This window comes from Trachypithecus francoisi, unplaced genomic scaffold, assembly GCF_009764315.1.
Source record: "Trachypithecus francoisi isolate TF-2019V2 unplaced genomic scaffold, Tfra_2.0 Contig00564, whole genome shotgun sequence".
In the NCBI taxonomy this organism is placed as follows: Eukaryota; Metazoa; Chordata; class Mammalia; order Primates; family Cercopithecidae; genus Trachypithecus; species Trachypithecus francoisi.
The window spans coordinates 49,819-72,832 of NW_022680731.1; the positions used below are offsets into that span (position 1 = coordinate 49,819).

Sequence of the window (23,014 nt, forward strand, 5' to 3'; positions counted from 1 at the left end):
TTTTTTTTTTCCTGTTTTAGAAGTGAGTACTTGAACACCATCACATCTAGAATATTCAGTAAGACACTTAAGATGGTTCCTACAGAAAACCCTCATGAATCCTAAGTCAGTGAAGAAAAAATTGCTAAACCACTAGTTTCAAAAATAGCCATATAAGTGTTAATACTTACCCAAATAATTACCAAAGAAGCAGCATAATAAGAAGTTAATAACATTGAGTTCCCAAACATCAAAACAAAGCAAAGTGCAAGAGAAATCTGGAAAAATCCAAGAAAAAAATATAAGTAGTGCACATAAAACAAAAAACCTTTGTTTTTTATTGTGAAAACTGCACATGCCCATAATAAACAGAATTCCAACTGTTCAAAAGGGACTATAAGATTAAAACAGCCCATTCTCCATACCACACTTCACACTCCCAGAGATAACCATCAACAGTTTCCTGTGCCTCCTTCCAGATAACATGTATAAATTCTAGTTTATATATTTTGTTAAACCACAAATGGACACTTACCCCATAAGCTATACTATTTCTTGCTTTTATTCATAGTATGTTTCACAGAGCTTTCCATATGCATGCAAGCCAATCTAATAACACATTCTGCTTCATAACTGGAAAAAGCATTCTATTCTATAGATGTACCCTAATTTATTTAACTAGTCCTCTGAATACTGCTAAACACTTAAGTGCTTTCCACTTCTATTTTGTTTTGTTTGGATCTTCCTAATACAAACACGGCTATGATAGACATCCTTATGTGTATACCTTATGTACATGTCAGTACATTTACAAATAAATTACTAGAAGTGAAAATTGATGGATCAAGGATATACACATTTTTAAATTCAATACAAATATTGACAAATTGACTTATGAAAAGATTGTGCCAATTCACTTTCCCACCAACTGGGCAGGAGAGAGTTCCTATGGATAGATATTCCGGCAGCATTTGATTATTCTTTTAGATATTTGCCAATCCAGTAGGGAAAAAATGTTACTTCATTATTTCACTTTTCCATTCTTTTAATAGTCGATGAAACACAGCACCTTTTATTCTATTTGCTGGTTATGTTGTTTTGTGTGTATGTGTGAACTGCTTATTCCCACTGCTTATCTGTCTATTGGGCTTTCATTATTTTCCTTAACAGGTCTCTTCAGATATTACAGAACATAGCCCCAATATCCAGAATCTAAAAGGAACTTAAACAAATTTACAAGAAAAAAAACAAACAATCCCATCAAAAAGTTGGCAAAGGATCTGAACACACACTTCTCAAAAGAAGACATTTATGCAGTGAACAAACACATGAAAAAAAAAGCTCATCATAAGTGGTCATCAGAGAAATGCAAATCAAAACCACAATGAGATACCATCTCACGCCAGTTAGAATGATGATCATTAAAAAGTCAGGAGACAACCGATGCTGGAGATGATGTGGAGAAATAGGAACGCTTTTACACTGCTGGTGGGAGTGCAAATTAGTTCAACTATTGTGGAAGATAGTGTGACAATTCCTCAAGGATCTAGAACCAGAAATACCATTTGACCCAGCAATCTCATTACTGGGTATATACTCAAAGGATTATAAATCATTCTACTACAAAGACACATGCACACATATGTTTATTGCAGCACTGTTTACAACAGCAAAGACTTGGAACCGACCCAAATGCCCACCAATGATAGACTGGATAAAGAAAATGTGGTACACATACACCATAGAATACTATGCAGCTATAAAAAAATGATGAGTTCATGTCCTTTGCAGGGACATTGATGAAGCTGGAAACCATCATTGTCAGCAAACTAACACAGGAACAGGACACCAAACACCGCATGTGCTCACTCTTAAGTGTCAGTTGAACAATGAGAACACATGGACACAGGGAGGGGAACATCACACAGCGGGGCCTGTTGTTGGGGGGGGTTGCCTAGGGGAGGGATAGCATTAGGAGAAACACCTAATGTAGAAAGATTGATGGATGCAGCAAACCACCATGGCACGTGTTTACCTATGTCACAAACCTCCACTTGCTGCATATGTATCCCAGAACTTAAAGTATATGTATATATATGAACCTAGCCCCTTATCAAGTAAATATATTGTAAATATTTTTCTCAGTTCATTTTTGACCTTTGGGGTATTTTTTGTATTATGGTTAATCTTTATGTTAGCAAATTTATCTTTCATTTCCTTTAGGTCTTTGGATTTACCTGTCATTTAAAAAGGCACTAAAAATAAAATAATCCACATTTTCTTCTAGAAGTTTTATTTTTGATCCATCTATATCAATTTCCATGTGAATTTCAGAATCAGCTTATCAAGCTTCAAAAACTAAAATTTTTATTACAATTACTTTATTCAATAACATATGTTATTTATAGTTATATCTGTTCAACATTGAATCTTTAGATCCCAAAGCAATACATGTTCCTTCCATTTCTTTAAATCTTCTTTTACATGCATTAGCAAGTACAGTTTTCTTTATATAGATCCTGCATACTTTCTTGAGTTTATTCTAAAGCATACTATTTTTGCTGCTGTTGATAGAATCTTCATATTTTCTGATTGTATATAGAAATGTTATATTAAATATGCATCAATGAATATGATTTCATTGTTTCCAGTAGTAGTTTATTTGGATTTCTCAAGTATTCAAAATGATATCAACTACAAACAATGATATTTTTACATTTTCCTTTGAATTATCTTTTAGTCAATCGTATTAGCTGACATTTCTGCAATAATGTTAAGTAATAAGAGAGGCAGTAGGCATATTTATCATGCTTCTGGCATTAATGGAAATAGGAAATTGTTCTATTGTTTCATCATTTTATGTGATATTCGTTTTTATTTTGAGGTGTGGGTATCTTAAATTTCAATGAAATATCCATCACTTGATTATGGTCCTAAACACCAAAAATAGATGTTGACTTTTATCAAACACTTATAGTATCAAAGGCAATTACTACATTATGGATTTTTTAAACTTCTTAAAGTGATAAATAATATTAATAGAATTTCTAATATCAGCACGTTTCTGCATTCCTGGAATGAGGCACTTAGATACAAATTTAATTATATAAAAAATCTATCTGAGAAAAACTACACAACTTCAATGAAAGTAATCAAAGAACTTTATAAATACATGAAGCATTTTTCCACGTACAGGAAGATTCCATATTGTCTAGATGTCAGTTCTTCCCAACTTGATCTAGAGATTCAACACAATCCCAAAAATGAGCCTAGCAAGTTATCAGTAAAGTGATTCTGAAGTCTATATGGATATATAAAAAACCCAGTATAGAGCCAACTCAATACCAAAGAAGAGCAAAGTCAGAGGACTGACACTACCCCACTTCAAGACTTATTATAAAGTGACTGTAAACAAGACAGTGTGGTATTGGTGAAAGAAGACACAAACAGATCAAGGGAACAAAATATAGAGTCCAGAAATAGACTCATATATAGAGTCAACTGATATCTGATGAAGGAGCAAAGGCAATACAGTGGAGCAAAAATAGCCCTTTCACAAAAGGTGCTGGAACTAGAGATCTACATACAAAAAAACAAATCTAGACTTACACTTTACACTCTTCACGAAAATTAACTCAAAACAGACAATAGATCTAAATGCACATTGCAAAACTATAATGCTCCTAGAAGATAAAATTGGAGGAAACCTAGATGATCTTAGGTATGGTGATGACTTCTCACATAAAACAACAAAGGTATAATTTATGAAAGAAATGACTGATAAAAGCTGAACTTCATTAAAATTAAAAACGTATGCTCTGTGAAAGACAGGACAATGACTGAGAGAAGGTATTTGCAAAAGACACATCTGATAAGGGACTGTTATCTAAAATGTACAAAGAATTTTTAAAACTTGACAATAAGAAAATTAACAACCCAAGGAAATACGAGCAAAAGATCTTAATAGACACTTCACCAAAAAAGATACACAGATGGCCAAAAAAAGCATATTAAAAGATGTTCTACCAAATTAAAACAATGAGATACCAATAAACATCTATTAGAATGGCCAAAAAAGCATATTAAAAGACGTTCAACCAAATTAAAACAATGAGATACCATTACACATCTATTAAAATGGCCAAAATCCACTGTGACACCATCAAATGCTGACAAGGATGTGGAGCAGCAGGAACTCTCATTTATTGCTGGTGGTAATGCAAAATGGTTTGGCCACTTTGGAAGACAGTTTGACAATTTCCTAAAAACTAAGCATACTCTCACCATACTATCCAAATATCACCTTCCTCAGTATTTACTCAAATGAACTAAAACATCCATGTAAAAACCTGCACACAGATGTTTAACAGCAGCTTTATTCATAATCGCCCAAACTTGGAGTTAACCAACATGTCCTTCAATAGGAGAAAAAATAAACAGTGGTACATCCATGTAATGTTAATAATAATCAAGATCGAAATGAGCTATCAAGCCATGAAAAGACTTGGAGGAAACTTATTTGCTTTTTACTAAGTGAAAGAAGCCAATATGAAAAGGCTACATACTGTATGGTTTCAAACACATGATACCATACAAAAGGCAAAACTATGGAGACAGTAAAAATATCAGTGGTTGTCATGGTTAGGGGGAAGGAGGGATGAACAGGTGGAGCACAGAGAAACTTTATGGCTGTGAAACTGTTCTACAAGATACTACATGGTTGACACGTCATTATACATTTGTCAAAACCCAGGCCGATTGTGGTGGCTCACATCTGCAATCCTAGCACTTTGGGAGGCCAAGGCAAAAAGATCCCTTGAGCCCAGGAGATTGAGGCTGTGGTGAGCCATGTTTGCACCACTGAACTCCAGCCTGGGTAACAGAGTAAGACCCTGTCTCAAAAAACAAAAAACAACAACCACCCATAGAAAAGTGAAGCCTAACGTAAACTACAGACTTTGGGTGATTATGATGTGTGATATAGGTTTATCAATTGTAACAAATGCACCACTCTGGTGCGGGATGTCAATAGAGGGCTAGGTTGTGCATGGTTGGTGGCAGGGGGTATATGGTAACTCTGTACTTTCTGCTTAATTTTGCTATAAATCTGGCTGGGTGCGGTGGCTCATGCCTGTAATCCCAGCACTTTGGGAGGCCAAGGTGGGCAGATCACATGAGGTCAGGAGTTTGAGACCAGCCTGGCCAACATGGTTAAACTCCATCTCTATTAAAAATACAAAAATTAGCCGAGTGTGGTGGCACATGCCTGTAATCCCAGCTGCTCGGAAGGCTGAGGCAGGAGAATCGCTTGAACCCGGGAGGCAGAGGTTGCAGTGAGCTGAGATCGTGCCACTGCACTCCAGCCTGGGCGACAGAGTGAGATCCGTCTCAAAAAAAAAAAAAAATTTTGCTATAAACCTAAAACTTCTCTGAAAAATAAAGATTTTTAATTATGAAACAAAAACTACTGAGAGATATCACTTTATACCTATTATGATGGCTACCATGACAAGAGCAGAAAATAAATGTTGGTGATTACAGGGAGAAAACAGAACCTCGTGCACTGTTCATAGGAATGTAAAATACACAGCTACTATGGAAAAGTTTGGCAGTTCCTAAAAAAAATAAAAATAGATTTACCATATGATCAGTCCAGCAATTCCACTTCTGGGTACATACTCAAAATAATTGAAAACAAGATCTCAAAAAATATTTGTTCATAGCAGCATTATTTACTATAGCTGAAACATCGAAGTAACCCAAGTATCCGTTGACAGACTGAACAGATAAGCAAAATCGTGTGTGTGTGTGTGTGTGTGTGTGTGTGTACACACAATGGAATCCAAGTATCCATGGACAGGTTGAATGGATAAGCAAGATCTAGAGTGTGTGTGTGTGTGTGTGTGTGTGTACACACACAATGGATTATTTTTTAGCGTTAAAAAGGAAGGAAATTCTGACATGTTTCGACATAGAAGAAACTTGGAGACAGTAGGCTAATTGAAGTAGGCTAGTCACAAAAAGCCAAAAATTGTATCATTTCACTTACATGACATACATAAAGTAGTCAAAATCACAAAGACAGAAAGTAGATCTTCCCAGCGACTGGGAAGATGAAAGAATAAGGACTTTAATGGGTATAGAGTTTCAGTTTTGCAAGATGAAAAATGTTCTGGAAATAGATGGTGGTGATGGTTGTAAAACAATGTGAATGTACTTAATATCACTAAACTGTATAATTAAAAATGCTTAAGGTGGTAAATTTTAAGTTACATGTATTTTACCACAATAAAAAATGGAAAAATAATTTTTTGGAAATAATTCTACATATTTTTCTAACTATAAGAATTTAGGAATTTATAAAGTGATAATGGCAGATGACAGAAAATAGTAAGTCATATAACAAAGCATGTATCATTTACCCAAGGTAAGTTTTACTACAAACTACGTTGTGTAATTTTATAATTTTATAACTATAGCTTTGAGTCAAGGCCCTCAGCCATAGTTGCCTATGTGACCAGTCAACTCTGAAGGCTTAACATTTAATCTGGTTTACACTACAAAATAAAAAACTATTTTAAATAGTTTGGGAAAAAAATAAGCCAAGTCTAAAAAATGTATAATTACTGTCTAACTCTTTAATGAACAAGGATGTAAAAATCCATCAAAATAACAGCAAACTGAATCCAGCGACATGCAAAAATTGTGTTTAGCCCAGAAAAACAAGTTTATTTAATGCTGGAAAATTAATTAATGTTAATTCATTAGAGTAACAGATTAAAGAGGGGGAAATACACAGAATCATCTAAACAGATGTAGAAAAGCATTTCATGAAACTTAATATTTATTCATTTCTTTTTAAAAGTGCTCAAAGTATGATGAGGACATGTTAAAAGGAAAGAGAAGTCAGCTTGAATAGCTGGACAAGTGTGGAACAATTTGAGCATCAACATAAATAACAAAAATAATGGATTACACTGCACTGACTAAAATAGATGTCATTTTCTTTTGGACGCAAGACAAACTGGTAAAAGATCTCAATAAGAATTTACAACAATGGAAACATGAAGGGCGTATAAACATACCAAAAGATGCTCAGCTTCATTATGAATCAGAGCAAATGCAAATTAAGGTTACAAGAGACCATTTTACATGAACCAGATTGATAAAATAAAAAAGGATGTAGAATAACATAAGCTGCTATTGGAATCATACATTGCTGTTGGAAGTAGTCCAATCAACGTTAGAAAAACAATTTGGTATTTATAAAGTCGAATATGTACCTAATTTACCACCCAACAAGTTTACTACTAGGTAAAACACCCTAGAGATACTCTCAATGTAGGTGCCCTAGGAGATAAGTGAAGAATCTACAGCATTATTTAAAACTAAAAAAAGAAATTGGGGGGAGAGGAGAGAACCTAAACGTCCTTCAACAAGAAAATGAACAAATGAATTATACTTTATTTATATGATGGAAAATATATAGCAGTGAAAATATTTGAATTCTAGTTACATATAAGTAGCAGAAATCTGAGTGAAAAATAGTATTTATAAAATGCCACTTGTATACACCTAACAAAGAATGTGAACATTTAATAATAAAAATATATATTATTTAGTAATCCACGTATGGTAAAGTTATAAAGAAAAGCAAATTGATTCTAATTCAAAAAGTCAGAATAGTGGTTACCTCTAGGAGCAGTGAGGGGATGAGCTCAGGGCATACAGGACTTAAAAGTAACGATAAGGTTCTATTTTCCATTTGGAAAATAGGCTCCTGGTTGTTTATTTTATGACTGTGCTTATAACTTCCTTACACATTATAAATGTTCTTTTATATGTATAAATTATTAAGAAAATGAAAATGGGATATTATGACAACTGTAAAATTATCAGGAAAAGAAAACATCAAAATTATAAAAACTAATGAGAGAGAAGACAAATGTTTGTTTTTAAAGGACAACCATTCAAGAATATCAACCAACCAGCTTTTGGGTCTTTGTTCTAGCTGTTCCACCAACCTAGAGATCAGTTTCTTTCATATCTACTCGGCTAACTCCTTCTCCTTTTTCCAATCTTTGTTCTACTCCCCTTTCTCAAGAAGACCTGCCCTGACCACCTCATTTGATTTTTCCATCTCCTACCCCCTGATCTTGGTGCTCCTTATTTGCCTTACCCTGACCTTTTCTTTCTTCTAAAATCTTTTTTTGTATTTTTTTACAGAGATGGGTTCTCACCCAAACTAGTCTTAAACTCCTGGGTTCAAATGCCCTCTTGCCTCAACTTCCCCAGGCCACCATGCCTGACCTAAAATCCTTATCACCTTCTAATATCCTACATAAATTTACCCATTTACTATGTTTATTATTTATCTTCTGTCTTCCCTCCTTCCCCCACTCTGTTAGAAAGTAGTAATATGAATGCTGGTGTGTTCCACATGCCTGGATAGTTGACGCTCAGTAAATGAACTTTTTTTCTTTTTTGTAGAGACATGGTCTTGCTATGTTGCCCAGGCTGGAGTGCAGTGGCGTGATCATAGCTCACTGCAGTCTCAACCTCCTGGGTTAATGCAATCCTCCCACATCAGCTTCCTAAATAGCTAGTACTACAGGCATGTGTCACCATGCTAGGCTAAGTTTATTGTATTTTTGTAGAGATGAGCTCTGGCTCTGTTGCCCAGGTTGGTTTCAAACTCCTGGCCTCAAGTGAACCCCACCTTGGCCTCTCAAAAGTGCTGGGATTACAGGCATGAGCCACCATGTTGGGCCCTTCTACTTCATTTTAACAGATAGCTCCTGGATAATATATCAGTCCCATGTTTCTTTTTCATGAATTATTTCTTTTACTGATAATGCATTAAGTTGGGCACAACTTCAATCAAATATGACCCAAATTAAATTTTTGTGAGTGGTCTATCTGTTGATTATATTACAATGTTTGAACATTTGTTTTAGTTATGAAATTGTTACAACTAGTTTCAACCATGAACAAATCAAATATTAATTAGGAGTTTAAGGGCAAACTAAATGGAAAAGAACAATAAAAAATTATTACCATGTGTATATAAATGACCTTCCGTAATTTACATATATCAGTGTACCTGACAACATACACTGCAAATAATGATGCAATCTGAAATTTAAAAAGAAATTAAAAGTAAAAAAGATAAAATGAATAGCTACAAGAATGAAGAATATATTTATTGTTGTTTCAACTGATTTATATATATACAAAGAGTGAGTTCTTTTGTTTTCCTTTTATCTGCTAATTTATTATTAAATATAGTCAATATATTAGTATAGAAAATACTGGTTGATTTTTCTCTCTGATACACAGCTCTCTCAATCGATTGTCCAAAACAATACTCATTTTAATTTCAGGTCAACCCTACTGTCAACACGTACAATTAAAAAGTGCTTTGTCCAATCAAAAAAGATGAAAATGTAATTATAATATGATAACTAATACATAATTGGGGAAGGTATGTTAAACTGAAAAATAATTATGCAATGCATGTGTGCATAAAAATACCTTAATTTCTGCTTGATAGTCACTCTTTACAAGTATCTCCATTAGCGTTCTTTCATTAATACAAATATCCAAGAGTTAGTTATAATCAAATTTATCAATTTCAAATTGAGTACTTTCGCTGCAAAGGTATTTTTAACTTTCTTTTCTATTTGGAAGAAAACTGTATGTTATATATCACTAATTCTAAGAGTATTGGAATTATTTAGATGAATTAATTGATTAAATGATGATACAGTATCTTTTACATAGAGGTAATATGTCAGACAATGCCTCTATACCCTTCCTCATAGAGAAAGCAATTCAAATTAAATTCTCCCGGTCCTACTACAAAAGCATAGCATAAACAGATTGCAAAATAAACATATAATTTAAGTTTCATTCATCAAGTTTTTTTTATCTCTAAAGCAATCTACAACAAATTTTTCCATTAGTGAGAAAAACAACAGTTTCCCTTAATTCAGAGTTACCCATGGAGAATACTGCATTTCTTGGGGTGCCTGATATGACATAACAAGTGTGGGGAAGTGTGTGTTATTATTCAACATAAGCCCCACAGGGACCTTCACCTCCACAAAAAAGCAGGCGGTGTCCACTATCAGGAAGCAATGAGAATGCTCCTTTTTCACCCCAAGGGCTAAGCAACACACAGTACATTTACAGGGTAGAATTTTAAAGACAGAATCTCAGAGACAATTTTAAACCAGAAACTGATTGAAAATGTTATCAAACTAAGTTATACAAACGAGTCTACAAGACAAGATCAAAGTAAAAAGTAGTACAAATAGAGCCTATTTTTTAAAATAATAATAAAACCAACTAACTTTACTGAAATCTACCAAGTACCAGGTACCGTGTTAAGAATCATACACATTACTTCATCTGGTCCTATCTGCAACCCAATAAAGTAGGTTTTTTTTTTATTATCTCTATTTCAGAAATGAGAAAACCTAAACTAAGAAAAGTTAACTATTTTATCCAAGTTAAAAGGCTACTGAATAGAATTAGGACTCAAATCCAAGTCTAACTTCATTTCCCAAGCAAGACGTTCTAAAAAATATTAAAAAGCAGCCAGGCGCGGTGGCTCACGCTTGTAATCCCAGCACTCTTGGAAGGCCTAAGCAGGCAGATCACGAGGTCAGGAGATCCAGACCATTCTAGTTAACACAGTGAACCCCATCTTGACTAAAAATACAAATAATTAGCCGGGTGTGGTGGCACACACCTGTAGTCCCAGCTACTTGGGAGGCTGAGGCAGGAGAATCGCTTGAACCCAAGAGGTGGGGATTGCAGTGAGCCAAGATTATGCTACTGCACTCAAGCCTGGGTGACAGAGCAAGACTCCATCTCAGGAAAAAAAAAAAAAAGCAACTCTTCAACTGCTTTATACAAATACACCAGGTACAATAAAAAAAAATAGTAGGCAGGGAAAAAAATAAGTATGTAATTTACTCCCTCTCTCAACAAACTACCTCCATTTATAATGGGCAAGAGTACATGGCAAGACAACAGATAAATTTCCAGATTGGTAGAGAGAATTTTATAAGAGATGAACTGGTTAGCTATTTATCCTATAATCCTATGTGTCTTTATTCTACGTTTAAGATGTACACAACTATTCATAAAAGAAACATTTTATGTAAGAGAAATACTATAGATAACTTAAGAGAAAAAGTTACAGCACCAGTCCTCTTTTAAGCACATTAACAATACTGAATAACAAAGATAAGCATTCTTACAAATTTGAGTTCAATAAATGCATTACGTTAGGAATAATTAACAATCATTAATAAATAATTCTATATATTTCTCTACCCTGAACTTTCTTTTGTTCAACATTCCTAGAAAATGTTTTAGGACTCAGAATCATAGAACATCTCAGTTATAATTTTATGCAAATGAGTTCACACAGTCAAACATGCTAAGCTTAAAACAGCTTAAAATATAATCAGCTCACCTGAGTAAGAAGTACAAATTGAGCAAACTGCCAAGGAAGCATGAAAAACACATTGGAAATGCAGAGTGCAATCAAGCTTCCTTTATAAAGTTTTGTAGCCCTTGAAAAGATAAAATTAAGTATTAGTAAGTTTAAACACAAAATAGTCTAGCATGGCTCCAAACTGCTGCAAATTAGAATCTCTAAATATATATGATCTGGTTATAACACAACCTAAGCATAAAATGAACCAATGGGTTAGAAATTATACCTTCTGATACTCAATTACAACAATTTTCTTTGAAAGGTAAACACCTGTTATTGCTAACAATAACGCAGAAGGAGGGTGGCTGGGTCAGTATATCCGTGAACATTTTTTTCAAATTATATTTTGGTGAATCCATGTCTGAATATTTAAAAATACTGATTCAACAGATTCATTAGTTAGAAAGGCAGAAGATGCCTATGAAAAGATGACAGCAGTATATTCTAAGTGCTAAGTATTATACAGACAACTAGTGCAAGAACGCAGAATAAGAGCTAAGCAGCCGAGAGAGATTTTGTAAGCATGTGAGATACAAAGTTGGGTCTGGCAGGTAGGAGAACACAGAAAAGTGGGGGAAAAGATATGGGGGCCATTCTGAAGCAATCTTTAGAGATCTCATTTTGGCACTAACTTGTAATTTAGGAGATTTTTAGGAGGGTAAGATGATTTTATCCTCTAAATCTGCAAGCCAACACAAAGCCCCCACACATGTCCATTTTCAGAGAAGTGGAGTGTGCATGTTAATATACTGAGGTGATGAAGTGTAGGCAGCTCGGATACAGTAAAGACATCCTGGTTAAATAAACCTACCTGGAGCATAGAGCACCATTATGAAAAGCCTTTCTTCACTTCTGGAAGTATCCCTTCCCCAAAGGACATCCCTCTCTGCTATTTTCATCCAATAAAAGTACTTTTAAACTCCAGATAACCTTTTAATGAGTTATGAAATCAACTTATGGAATAAAACTCAGCATTTAAAAATGGAGATCAGCAGAGTGAAACAGAATATATATGACTATATCCTACTTACAAGGGGTTCTATTCTGTGACACTTTTCAGTTGTGTGCATATATGTATGTGTATACTAAACCACAGTATAAAACTTATTTCTTATTTCTCATAGATCATAGTCCAAAAGTTTGAAAGCCACTGTCTAAAATAAAGCATTTCTCTACTGCTTTTGAACACTAAATTTGATTTTCATTTTATGGGTAACAAGAGACATGAAGATTTCTAAACAGAATTTAGTACCAATCTGGCAGCTGGGTAAATAATGCACTATGGGGAGATAGGAATGAACAGAAAACAAAGAAAATCCAATTGGTGATCAAAATAGCTCTGACCCAAGACAACAGAAATGGAAACATAAATATTGCCAAGAATAATTTAAAAAAAAAAAGCTAAGAATAAGAAAAAGCTCAGCTGTGCTAGTATTAGGTGATGATATAAACTGAATTTCTAAAAATGCTTAAAATTCAAAACTGGACAAAACCAATTTGTTAAAATATACCACTAACCTTACTTATACATGATTCCTAGCATTAAGGAATAGTCTCTTTTCCAGTTTTATAACAGTATCCTCAGCACTGCAGCCTGCATCAACACTGCTCAGCTTCTTCTTGGCTCCCCCAAGCCATCACCACCCACCACCTCCCTCTCATGTCACAATATGTCAACTACAGGTAGAAACCAAGAACTAAAGGTAATGGCTGCTCTTCCAAAGGAGACAATGTCAGTAAGAAGGATGAAATATCAGAAGATGAAGATGGCCAATAGAGAGAAGGTTGCTATCCTTCAGAAAAAAGACAAGATGTCTGCCAAAACTTCAAGAAAGGAAGGTTAGCAGGTTTTTCCTTCTAAAAAGACTGCAGTGTCCAGGAAAGCAAAATGAAAGCCCACACTTCCAAGCAAGCAGTCACAGCCACACCAGGCAAGCAGGGAGCCATGCCAACTAAAAAGCATAACCAGGAAAGCCATCACATCAAAAGTGACAAGCTGCCAATGAAGATGGCGAGGAAGATCAAGATGGGATGGATCTGAACCAGGAGTGGTGAAAGCAGCAGCTGATTCAGCTTCAGATGGCCAGGAATATGAGAAGGGAAATGTCAACCAGAATATAAACAGAGACAAGGAAGACGGCTCTAAAGAAAGGAAAGTTTCTAAAACTTTTCAGCAAAAAGTAAAGACAGGTATGAACAGGTGGGTAAGGCTGAAAATGACAATGATAAGAAGCTAAAGAAGACATAAAAGGCTTGTCACAGAAGCATCTGGAGCCAAAAACAGAGAAGGACCCAATAGAAGGCAGCCCTTGAAGGCAATAAACAGCAACTGGAGAGGCCCCATCCTAGAAGGCAGAATAATGGCCTCCAAAAATATCTGTGCCCTAATCCCTGGAACCTGTGAACATGTCATGTTGCATGGCAAAGGGGAAGTAGGGCTGCAGATGGAATGAAGATCACTAATCACGTGACCTCAACAGTAGGGAATGTATCCTGGATTATCCAGGTGGGCCCGATGTAACCACAGGGTACATAAAAGTGGAAGACAGGCTGAAGAGGCTGGAGTGAACTGACAAAGAAGGACCCAATCCACCACTGCTGGTTTTGAAGATGAAGAGCCACAAGCCAAGAAATGCAGGCAGTCTCCCAAGAAATGCAGGCGGTCTCCCAAGAAAGGCAGGCAGCCTCCCAAGAAAGGCAGACAGCCTCTAGAAGCTAGAAAAGGCAAGAAAATTGATTCTCTCCCCTCCCACCTTGCGTCTTCCGGAAGAGTGCAGCACCTCCAATACCCTGATTGTAAAACTTTGGAGCTAGAGAACTCCAAGACAGTAGATCCCAGTATGTGGTGACTGGCTACACAGCAACAGGAAACTAACACCACCTTCCATGGTGCAGATGGACTAAAGGAAGCAGCGCTCAGTCCCCGGAGCAGCATCCGCACAGCTACTCAGGGACAGCTCAGATCAGTGAGTGAAAGAAGAATCAAAGTTTGCCTTCACTGGATTTAAGACAGGAGCAGAAGTAGAAAAGCAGGAAGGAACTAGAGACTGATGGGCAGTCTGCTGTCTGCACTATACTGGCGAAAAAAGCCATGGTCAAGAATGTGAATGTGGAAAATCAGCATCTGTGGTAGTGAATCAAAGACTCTTGCAGCACAACACTTCTTACAGAGATGTTTGAGAAGGGACCGTTGCTCAACGTGCCTCAGAACCAACAGGGGACAGCTAAAGGTTATGAATTCATAGAGGTTCACCTTATATGAAGGTGCCAAAGAATTAAACTCTATAAAAGAGTTTAGGGGACAGCAATAAAGCTGGAGCTACACAGACTTTAAAAAGCTAATGCAAAAACATTACCCATCCCACGTTCTATGAAAGTCTGTCTAAAGGCACTACTACATAGGAGACTAAAAGCCATGTGATGGTTCTATGCTTGCTGTAACATTCAGAGGGAAATAGATTGCCCAAAGGGTTTGGCATAACAGACTTCAACAAAGTTCTTCTGAATTCGGAGGATCACTGAAGGGAGTTATCAGTCTGAGTCATCTTCAGATTTTTATCAGGCTTTGTTCCATTTATCCATAGCCCCCATTTGGTTTCATTTTTACCCTCCGGAGCAAGGCAGCTACATTAAATACGTGTCAGCAGAAAGGGAGATACCTGTGAATTCTGTGAATTATCTTTTGCCCCAAAGGATTGTATCTTACAGGATACACTACAACAAGACCAGCCTTTACCTTCTTTCTGCTCATTTTCAGGAGGTTATAGTGGTAACAGAAGAAGACTTGAGAAAGTAGAAATGACAGGAGAAGTGAAAGCAAATTTGCTCCTTCTCAAGCAGTCACTGTGGACCACCAAGAAAAAGGAAGAGGAACAGAAGGCTGACAGAGGAAATGGTACTATTTTTAAGTTATACTCTTAAAATATTTTTACTAATAACAGCATCATATTGGTTACATTATTGTATTATGTTGACTTTATTATGGAAGCTTAAGAAATTCTAGTTTAAATTATTTAATGCAAAAAGAAATAAGGTTAAATCAAAGTTACCTGAGAATATGAGTCATAAGCAGTATTTGAAGAACAAGAAATGCATATGAGAAGCTTTCAGGGAGAGGTGGTGTCCACATTACACAGGTACACTGAAAAAAAAAAATTCATAGTATAGTATACTTGCTAAATTTACAAGACAGACATTCCAAGTAAAAATTGCTATTTATAAATAAAATAAAATTATTTTTAACAAATAATTTAAATGGCGTGTTATAAAACAAACTACTGGACTTTATTCCACAAACAGCAAAACTAGCATGTGAGAAATATTACTGACAGAGAAACACGTGGCTTAAGATCATGTAAAGCATTAGTATCATGAATTGCCAACAAGAAAATACCAAAAAAGATGCAACTACATCTTAAAAGGAAAGGGAGGAAAAGTACCAGCAAGAAACTTCTGCCAAATTTTAGAATATTTTGAGTTGATTATTTATCTATTGTTTGTCTTCTTTCCCATGAATTTCAGCAAAACTATCCATAACCAGTACTTGAGAACTCTTTGTAGTCATCAATTTTAGTGTTTTCATTCACAGTGCTGCTACAAAGGAACATTCCATTTTTGGTTTTACTTTTTTGCCTAAGCTCCCCTTGGTTGCAAAATATTTAAAAGTAGGCGGTGGAATCAAATTAAGTAACAAAAGCCCTAAAATTGTTAAGTAGAAACTTTCTGAAAAGCTCACTTTAGACATAATTAAGCAATGTACTATCGCCGTTGTAATAATGTCATTTTTCTGTATATATACTAAATATATTAGTAAGTTCATGCTTCCATCAACAGAAAACTGCATAGAATTAAATGCAAGCAATCTGAGATTATTAAGTCACATTAAAATAAATTATGATGTCTTTCAGTGCAAGCAGGGGTACCTAAAAGACTCCACAGAATGACAAAGACCATGTCAGAAATAAGTGTCTCCTATATTTTAGCTCTACCTCAGACTACTGAATATTTCTAGTACTGCTATAGAAAGACTGAGCTAATTTACTCTTTTCTACCAAGCTCACCATCCTTTATGAAACTGACATACATATCTATTTATGAATGAACTACTCCCACAAGGGAATGCTGAAAAGATTGAAAAGGTCTGCTGATAATGTATAATGTTACTAGAATGCAATTTTTAAAAGCTGTTTATTAGATTAACTGGAGAGTTCAGTATGATTGACAGTAAGATACATGGGAAAACTGCATTTCGTTGCCCTTTACCATGCTTCGCAGATAACGTCTGTTACAGATTGAAGGTTTGTGGCAACCCTACATCAAGCAAGTCTATCAGTGACATTTTTCCAATAGTATGTGGTCACTTCACGTCGCTGTGTCACGTTTTGGTAATTTTCACAATATTTCAACCTTTTTCATTATTACTATATCTGCTATGGTGATCTGTGATCAGTAATCTCTGATATTACTATTGTAATTGCTTTAGGTGCCTTGAACCATGCCCAATAAGATGGCAAACTTAACGGATAAATGTGTGTGTTCTAACTGCTCCACCGATCAGCCACTCTCCCATCTCTCTCCCTCCCAACAGGCCTCCAAATTCCCTGACACACAACAATATTAAAATTAGGAAAACTAATAAGCCTACAAGGGCCTCTATGTGTTCAATTAATAGAAAGAGTTGTTCATCTCTCACTTTAAGTCAAAGGCTAGAAAGGATTGAACTTAGTGAAGAAGGCACGTCAAAATCTGAGAAAGGCCAAAAGCTAGGCCTCTTATGCCTAACAGTCTGGAATGCAAAACAAAAATTATTAAAGGAAATTAAAAGTGAAACAACCTTATTGCTGATATGCAGACAGTTTTAATGTTCTGGATGGAAGATCAAACAAGCCACATTTCCTGAAGTCAAAGCCTAATCCAGAACAAAACCCTAACTCTCTTCAATTCTATGAAGGCTGAGAGAAGTGAGGAAGCTGCAGAAGAAAAGTCTGAACTAGCAAAGGTTGGTTCATGAGGTTTCAGGAAAGAAGCCATCTCCATAAGATAAAAGTACAAGGTAAAACAGCAATGCTGATGTAGAAGCTGCAAGTTATCCAGAAGATCTAGCTAACATAACTGAGGCAGGTGTCTGCACTAAACAACAGATTTTCAGTGCAGATGAAAAAGCCTCCTACTGGAAGAAGATGTCATCTGGGACTTTCCTAGTCAGAGAGGAGTCAATGGCTGGCTTCAAAACATCAAAGGACAGGCTGACTCTCTTGTTAGGACCTAACGCAACCAGTGACTAACTTGAAGCCAATATTCATTGATCATTCGAAAAATCCTAGGACCTTTAAGAATTACAGTAAATCTACTCTGCACGTGATCTACAAATGGAGCAACAAGCCTAGATGACAGCACATCTGTTTTAGCATGATTGACTGGATATTTTAAGTCCATTCTTGAGACCTACTGCTCAGAAAAAAAGATTCTTTTCAAAATATTATTGCTCATTGACAATGCACTTGGTTACACAAGTGCTCGGGTGGAGACGGATGAAGTGATTAATGTTGGTTTCATGCCTGCTAACACAGCATCTGTTCTGCAGCCCATGAAGCAAGGAGTCATTTCAACTTTCAGGTCTTATTATGTAAGAGATATGTTTCTTAAGGTTCTAGTTGCCATAGTGATTCCTCTGATGAGCCTGGGAAAATGAAATTTAAATCTGGAACGGATTAACTATTTCAGATACCATTAAAATCATTCTGATTCATGAGAGGATGTCAAAATATCATCATTAATAGGACTTTGGAAGAAGTTTATTTCAACCCTCATGGGAGACTTAGATGGGCTCAAGACTTCAGTGGAGGAAGTAACTGCAGATGTGGTGGAAATGGCAAGATAACTAGAAGTGGAGCCTGAAGATGTGACTGAACTGCTGTAATATCATGATAAAACTTAAAGGATAAGGAGTTGCTTCTTAAATGAGCAAAGAAGAGTGGTTTCTTGAAATGGGATCTACTACTGGTGAAGATACTATAAACATTGTTGAAATTATAACAAAGGATTTAGAATATGACATAAATGTAGTTGCTAAAGCAGTGGCAGGGTTTGAGAGGACTGACTCCAATTTTGAAAGTTCTACTGTGGGTAAAATGCTATCAAACAGCATCACATGCTACAGAGGAATCTTTCGTGAAAGAATGAATCAATCAATACCGCAAATTTCACTGTTATCTTATTTTAAGAAATTGCCACAGCTATCCCAATCTGCAGGGGCCATTGAAAATAATATGCTGAGAATAGATAGGGCTCAAGGACAGTATCTCTAGCTAGTTGCACTTTCAATGAACTCCAGTAGTCAAGGATACTATCTCTAGTTGAACTTTTAATGAACTCTAGTAGGCGCCAAGAAGGCAGACAAAATAAGAAAGAACTTAGAAACAAAGAACTAAGCAGTAGGTTATATCTGGGTGCAAAAAGTTTGTTTTGTATTATGTCATTTTTGCTGACGTGGGATTTATGGGGTATAAATAAAGTGAGGCGGAGGCTTTAGGCACGGGCCTCAACACCAATCCTCAGCAACACCTCTGTCAGCAGCCATCAACATCAAGGCAAGACCCTCCATTTGAACAACTTGCTGAAGGTTCAGATGATCATTGGCAGTTTGTTTGTTTGTTTATTTGTTTTGAGATGGAGTTTCATTCTGCCGCCCAGGCTGGAGTGCAGTTGTGCAATTTCGGCTCACTGCAGCCTCCGCCTCTGGGGTTCAAGCGATTCTCCTGCCTCAGCCTCCTGAATAGCTGGGACTACAGGCACCCACCACCACACTCGGCTAATTTTTTTGTATTTTTAATAGAGAAAGGGTTTCACCATGTGACCAGGCTGGTCTTGAACTCCTGACCTCAGGCAATCCGCCTGCCTCAGCCTCCCAAAGTGCTGGGATTAGCAACTTATTTTTAAATTACAGTATGTACATTGTTTTTTAGACATAATGCTATTTCACACTTAACAGACTATAGTACAGTGTGAACATAACTTTTATGTGCACTGGAAAACCAAAAAGTTTGTATGACTTGATTTATTACGGTATTTACTTTATTGCCCCAGTCTGGTGCTAAACCTGCATATCTCTGAAGTATGCCTGTATGATCAAAATTTGTAAAGTCATCAATCTCTGTACAAAAACAAATATTCAAACAAGCAAGTATTCAAACTATGCAATGTGCAATTTGAGAATTTTCTTCATACAGACGTCTCCCCCACATTTGTTACCCACATTCAATGACATTATCATCTCTAAGAAATCTGTTTCACTTAATAGCTGAAGTCACTCAGTTCACCAAAACTGAATTACATCCTCTGAAAGTAGGGACAAGAAAACCCAATTACAGGACTGTAATGAAGGGCAAGGTCTTCTCCCTCCAAAATTCTGAGTGTATGAAATCAAATGTCCATGAAAGTGCTTTCTATTGTTTCTCCAATAACACAATGTGCTTTACTAGATCTGGTACAAACATAATTGCCATTTCAGATGATCCTATATAATTTGAAAATAGTGAAGAGATTTGATTTAGTCATGCCTTATGTTTCAACAAGTAAATATTTTTTCTTTATCTCTAATTTTAAATGTAAAATAAAAATAGTGTGACAGTTTAAAATGTCAATGCTTTTTAAAGGCATTATTTTGAAATTTGAGAATTAAAGGAAATATACATGTGAACTGCTTCAAAAAAGGGTTATACAAATGTATGTTATCTTTAAGTACAAGAAATGCATTTACTGTGAAAATCAATAAAAATCTTACGTTGCAGAAACTGCAATCATCTAGTATATAATTTTTAGCACACATTTCATAACACTGATTATATTGCAACATAATACTGTGTAGATATTAACAACAGGCTTTTATTTTCTGCTTAATAATTTTTAATCATTCACTCAAGAATCAATAACTAAGGAATCTCAAAAACAGCTTAATTTTCCGATCTCTATTTTCAATCTATTAACTTATACTACTGGAAATACAGCATAATCTAATTGATTTATCTTCATAACTTCAAAATAAATAGAAGAACAACTGACTAGTGAGTCATAAATTGTGGTTAGTATTAGTATCAAACAGATCATGTTTAAGATTTATTCCAAGAGTTTTTACTAGAGTTGGATCAATCCTAACTTGCTACTATAATGTTTAGGTTTAAAACAAATTACTCACCTCTGACTGCTGCTTTTCTTTATTGACTATACTATTGCTTTATATTGCTTAATATTAACTATAATAATGCTTTAAACACTATATGAGTGCTTCCTTAAAAGACTGCTGGCACTATGAAGGTTATGCTACCTCTCTTCAGAGAATGTTATAGTTGTTAAGAATCCTGCTAATCCTGCCATCCACATAGAACCATAAAAATGCTAGGTTTAAGAGACATGGCTTGAACATCTTCTGTTTGATGCTACTTAGGGGAGTCCTATTATTTAGGAAGACTCTTAGTTTGGAGCAGGCTTTGAGGATCTCAGGGCGCTGTATCTTGATAATAAGTAAGCCTGGTTGCTTTCTTAGAGTTTTGGTCTATTTTTGTACCACACACGGGTTGAGTATTTCTTATCCAAAATGCTGGGACCAGAAGTGTTTTGGATTTCAGTTTTTCAAATTTAGGAATATTTGCATTTTAATTACTGGAGTTCAAGACCAGCCTGGTCAACGTGGCAAAACCCTGTCCCTAATAAAAGTATAAAAAGTAGCCAGGTGTGGTGGCACACACCTGTAATCCCAGCTACTCAGGAGGCTGAGGCATGAGAATCGCTTGAACCTGGCAGGCAAAGACTACAGTGAGCCAAAATTGTGCCACTGCACTCCAGTCTGGGCAACAGAGTGAGACCCTGTCTCAAAATAAAATAAAATAAAAGTCTAATCTGAATCTATTAATGAGGAAACAATCAGACAAATCCAAATTGTCAGACCTCTACAAAATAATTAGACTCCTCAAAAATGTTAATGCCATGAAAAAAAAAAGAGAAACCGTTTGAGATAAACTTTTCTAAGTAAAATAACAACTAAATGCAATGGATGATCCTTAATCAGATTCTGGAATCAAAATAAAAGCATCAAAGAATTTATGGGAATAAACTATAAAAATGAGAATATGGGCTGTATTAAGATATTATCGTATAATTATTAGTGTTAAATTTCTCAAGTATGACAACAGTATTACGATGATGTAGGAAAATGTCTTGCTTTTAGGCAATATATTCTGAAGTATTTAGGGGTGAGATATCATATCTGCAGCTCATTTTCAAATGGATTAGAAAAATGTCTGTGTCAGTGTTTGTATAACAGAGACAGCAAATGTGTCAAAATATTAAAACTGGTAAATGAAAGTGAATCTAGAGCATTTCTGTAAGTTTCAATTTGTTCAAAATAAAAAGCTGGAGAAAAAACAGTAGAGAAAAATGGACTTTTCTTGTACTGCCTTTTTAGTACAAGATTTACAGTGGAACTAGACATAGCCCAAGTGAAGATACAGAACAGCTGTTGGCTCTACCGTCACACCTGGGAACAACTGCATAATTTAGGTACAGATATGCCATAGGCAGAGAGTCTTTGCTGGAACCAAACAACTTCTAACCATATAAACAAGAATCTGAAAAAGCTACAAACACAAAAATGAGTATTTGTTGTGACAGCCACCCCTCCCTCAACCTGGGACACACATAGACATACACACACATGAATCTGGCGGACAAAGGAGTTAGGGAGAGTCAGAACCCAGTGAGATCACAATCTCACACAGCACTTAGGTTCCAGGGCCTTGTCACGGCTGAATCTGGAGATGGATTAAAATTAACTAAAAAGCTGAAAAGTAACCCCTTCCCAGTTTAAAGAGTGGTAAAATCCAAGGAATCGTCCCCTGAGTTGAGCACCTGGAAAGCTGGAGATGGAGGTGGGATTGTAAACTGGTTCAACCATTGTGGAAAACAGTATGGTGATTCCTCAAGGATCTAGAACTAGAAATACCATATGACCCAGCCGTCCCATTACTGGGTATATACCCAAAGGATTATAAATCATGCTGCTATAAAGACACATGCACACGTATGTTTATTGCGGCACTATTCACAATAGCAAAGACTTGGAATCAACCCAAATGTCCATCAGTGACAGACTGGATTAAGAAAATGTGGCACATATACACCATGGAATACTATGCAGCCATAAAAAAAAATGAGTTCGTGTCCTTTGTAGGGACATGGGTGCAGCTGGAAACCATCATTCTCAGCAAACTATCGCAAGAACAGAAAACCAAACACCGCATGTTCTCACTCATAGGTGGGAACTCAACAATGAGATCATTTGGACTCGGGAAGGGGAACATCACACACCGGGGCCTATCATGGGGAGGGGGGAGGGGGAGGGAGTGCATTGGGAGTTATACCTGATGTAAATGACGAGCTGATGGGTGCTGACGAGTTGATGGGTGCAGCACACCAACATGGCACAAGTATACATATGTAACAAACCTGCACGTTGTGCACATGTGCCCT

At 36.0% G+C, this 23,014-nt stretch overlaps 1 protein-coding gene across 1 annotated transcript in view; it reads right to left on the reverse strand.

Moving 5' to 3' along the window:
• Nucleotides 1-15,647, reverse strand: part of LOC117085597 (probable C-mannosyltransferase DPY19L1) — a 51,875-nt gene extending 36,228 nt beyond the window's left edge. Inside the window, exons 1-4 of the mRNA XM_033214642.1 lie at nucleotides 15,541-15,647; nucleotides 11,468-11,567; nucleotides 9,037-9,114; nucleotides 171-257 (exon numbers count right to left, since the gene is read on the reverse strand). Of these exons, the coding sequence (XP_033070533.1) occupies nucleotides 171-257; nucleotides 9,037-9,114; nucleotides 11,468-11,567; nucleotides 15,541-15,620 (345 nt within the window). The 5' untranslated portion in view covers nucleotides 15,621-15,647. The remainder of the gene's footprint in view (nucleotides 1-170; nucleotides 258-9,036; nucleotides 9,115-11,467; nucleotides 11,568-15,540) is intronic.
• Between the last annotated feature and the right edge of the window lie 7,367 nt (nucleotides 15,648-23,014).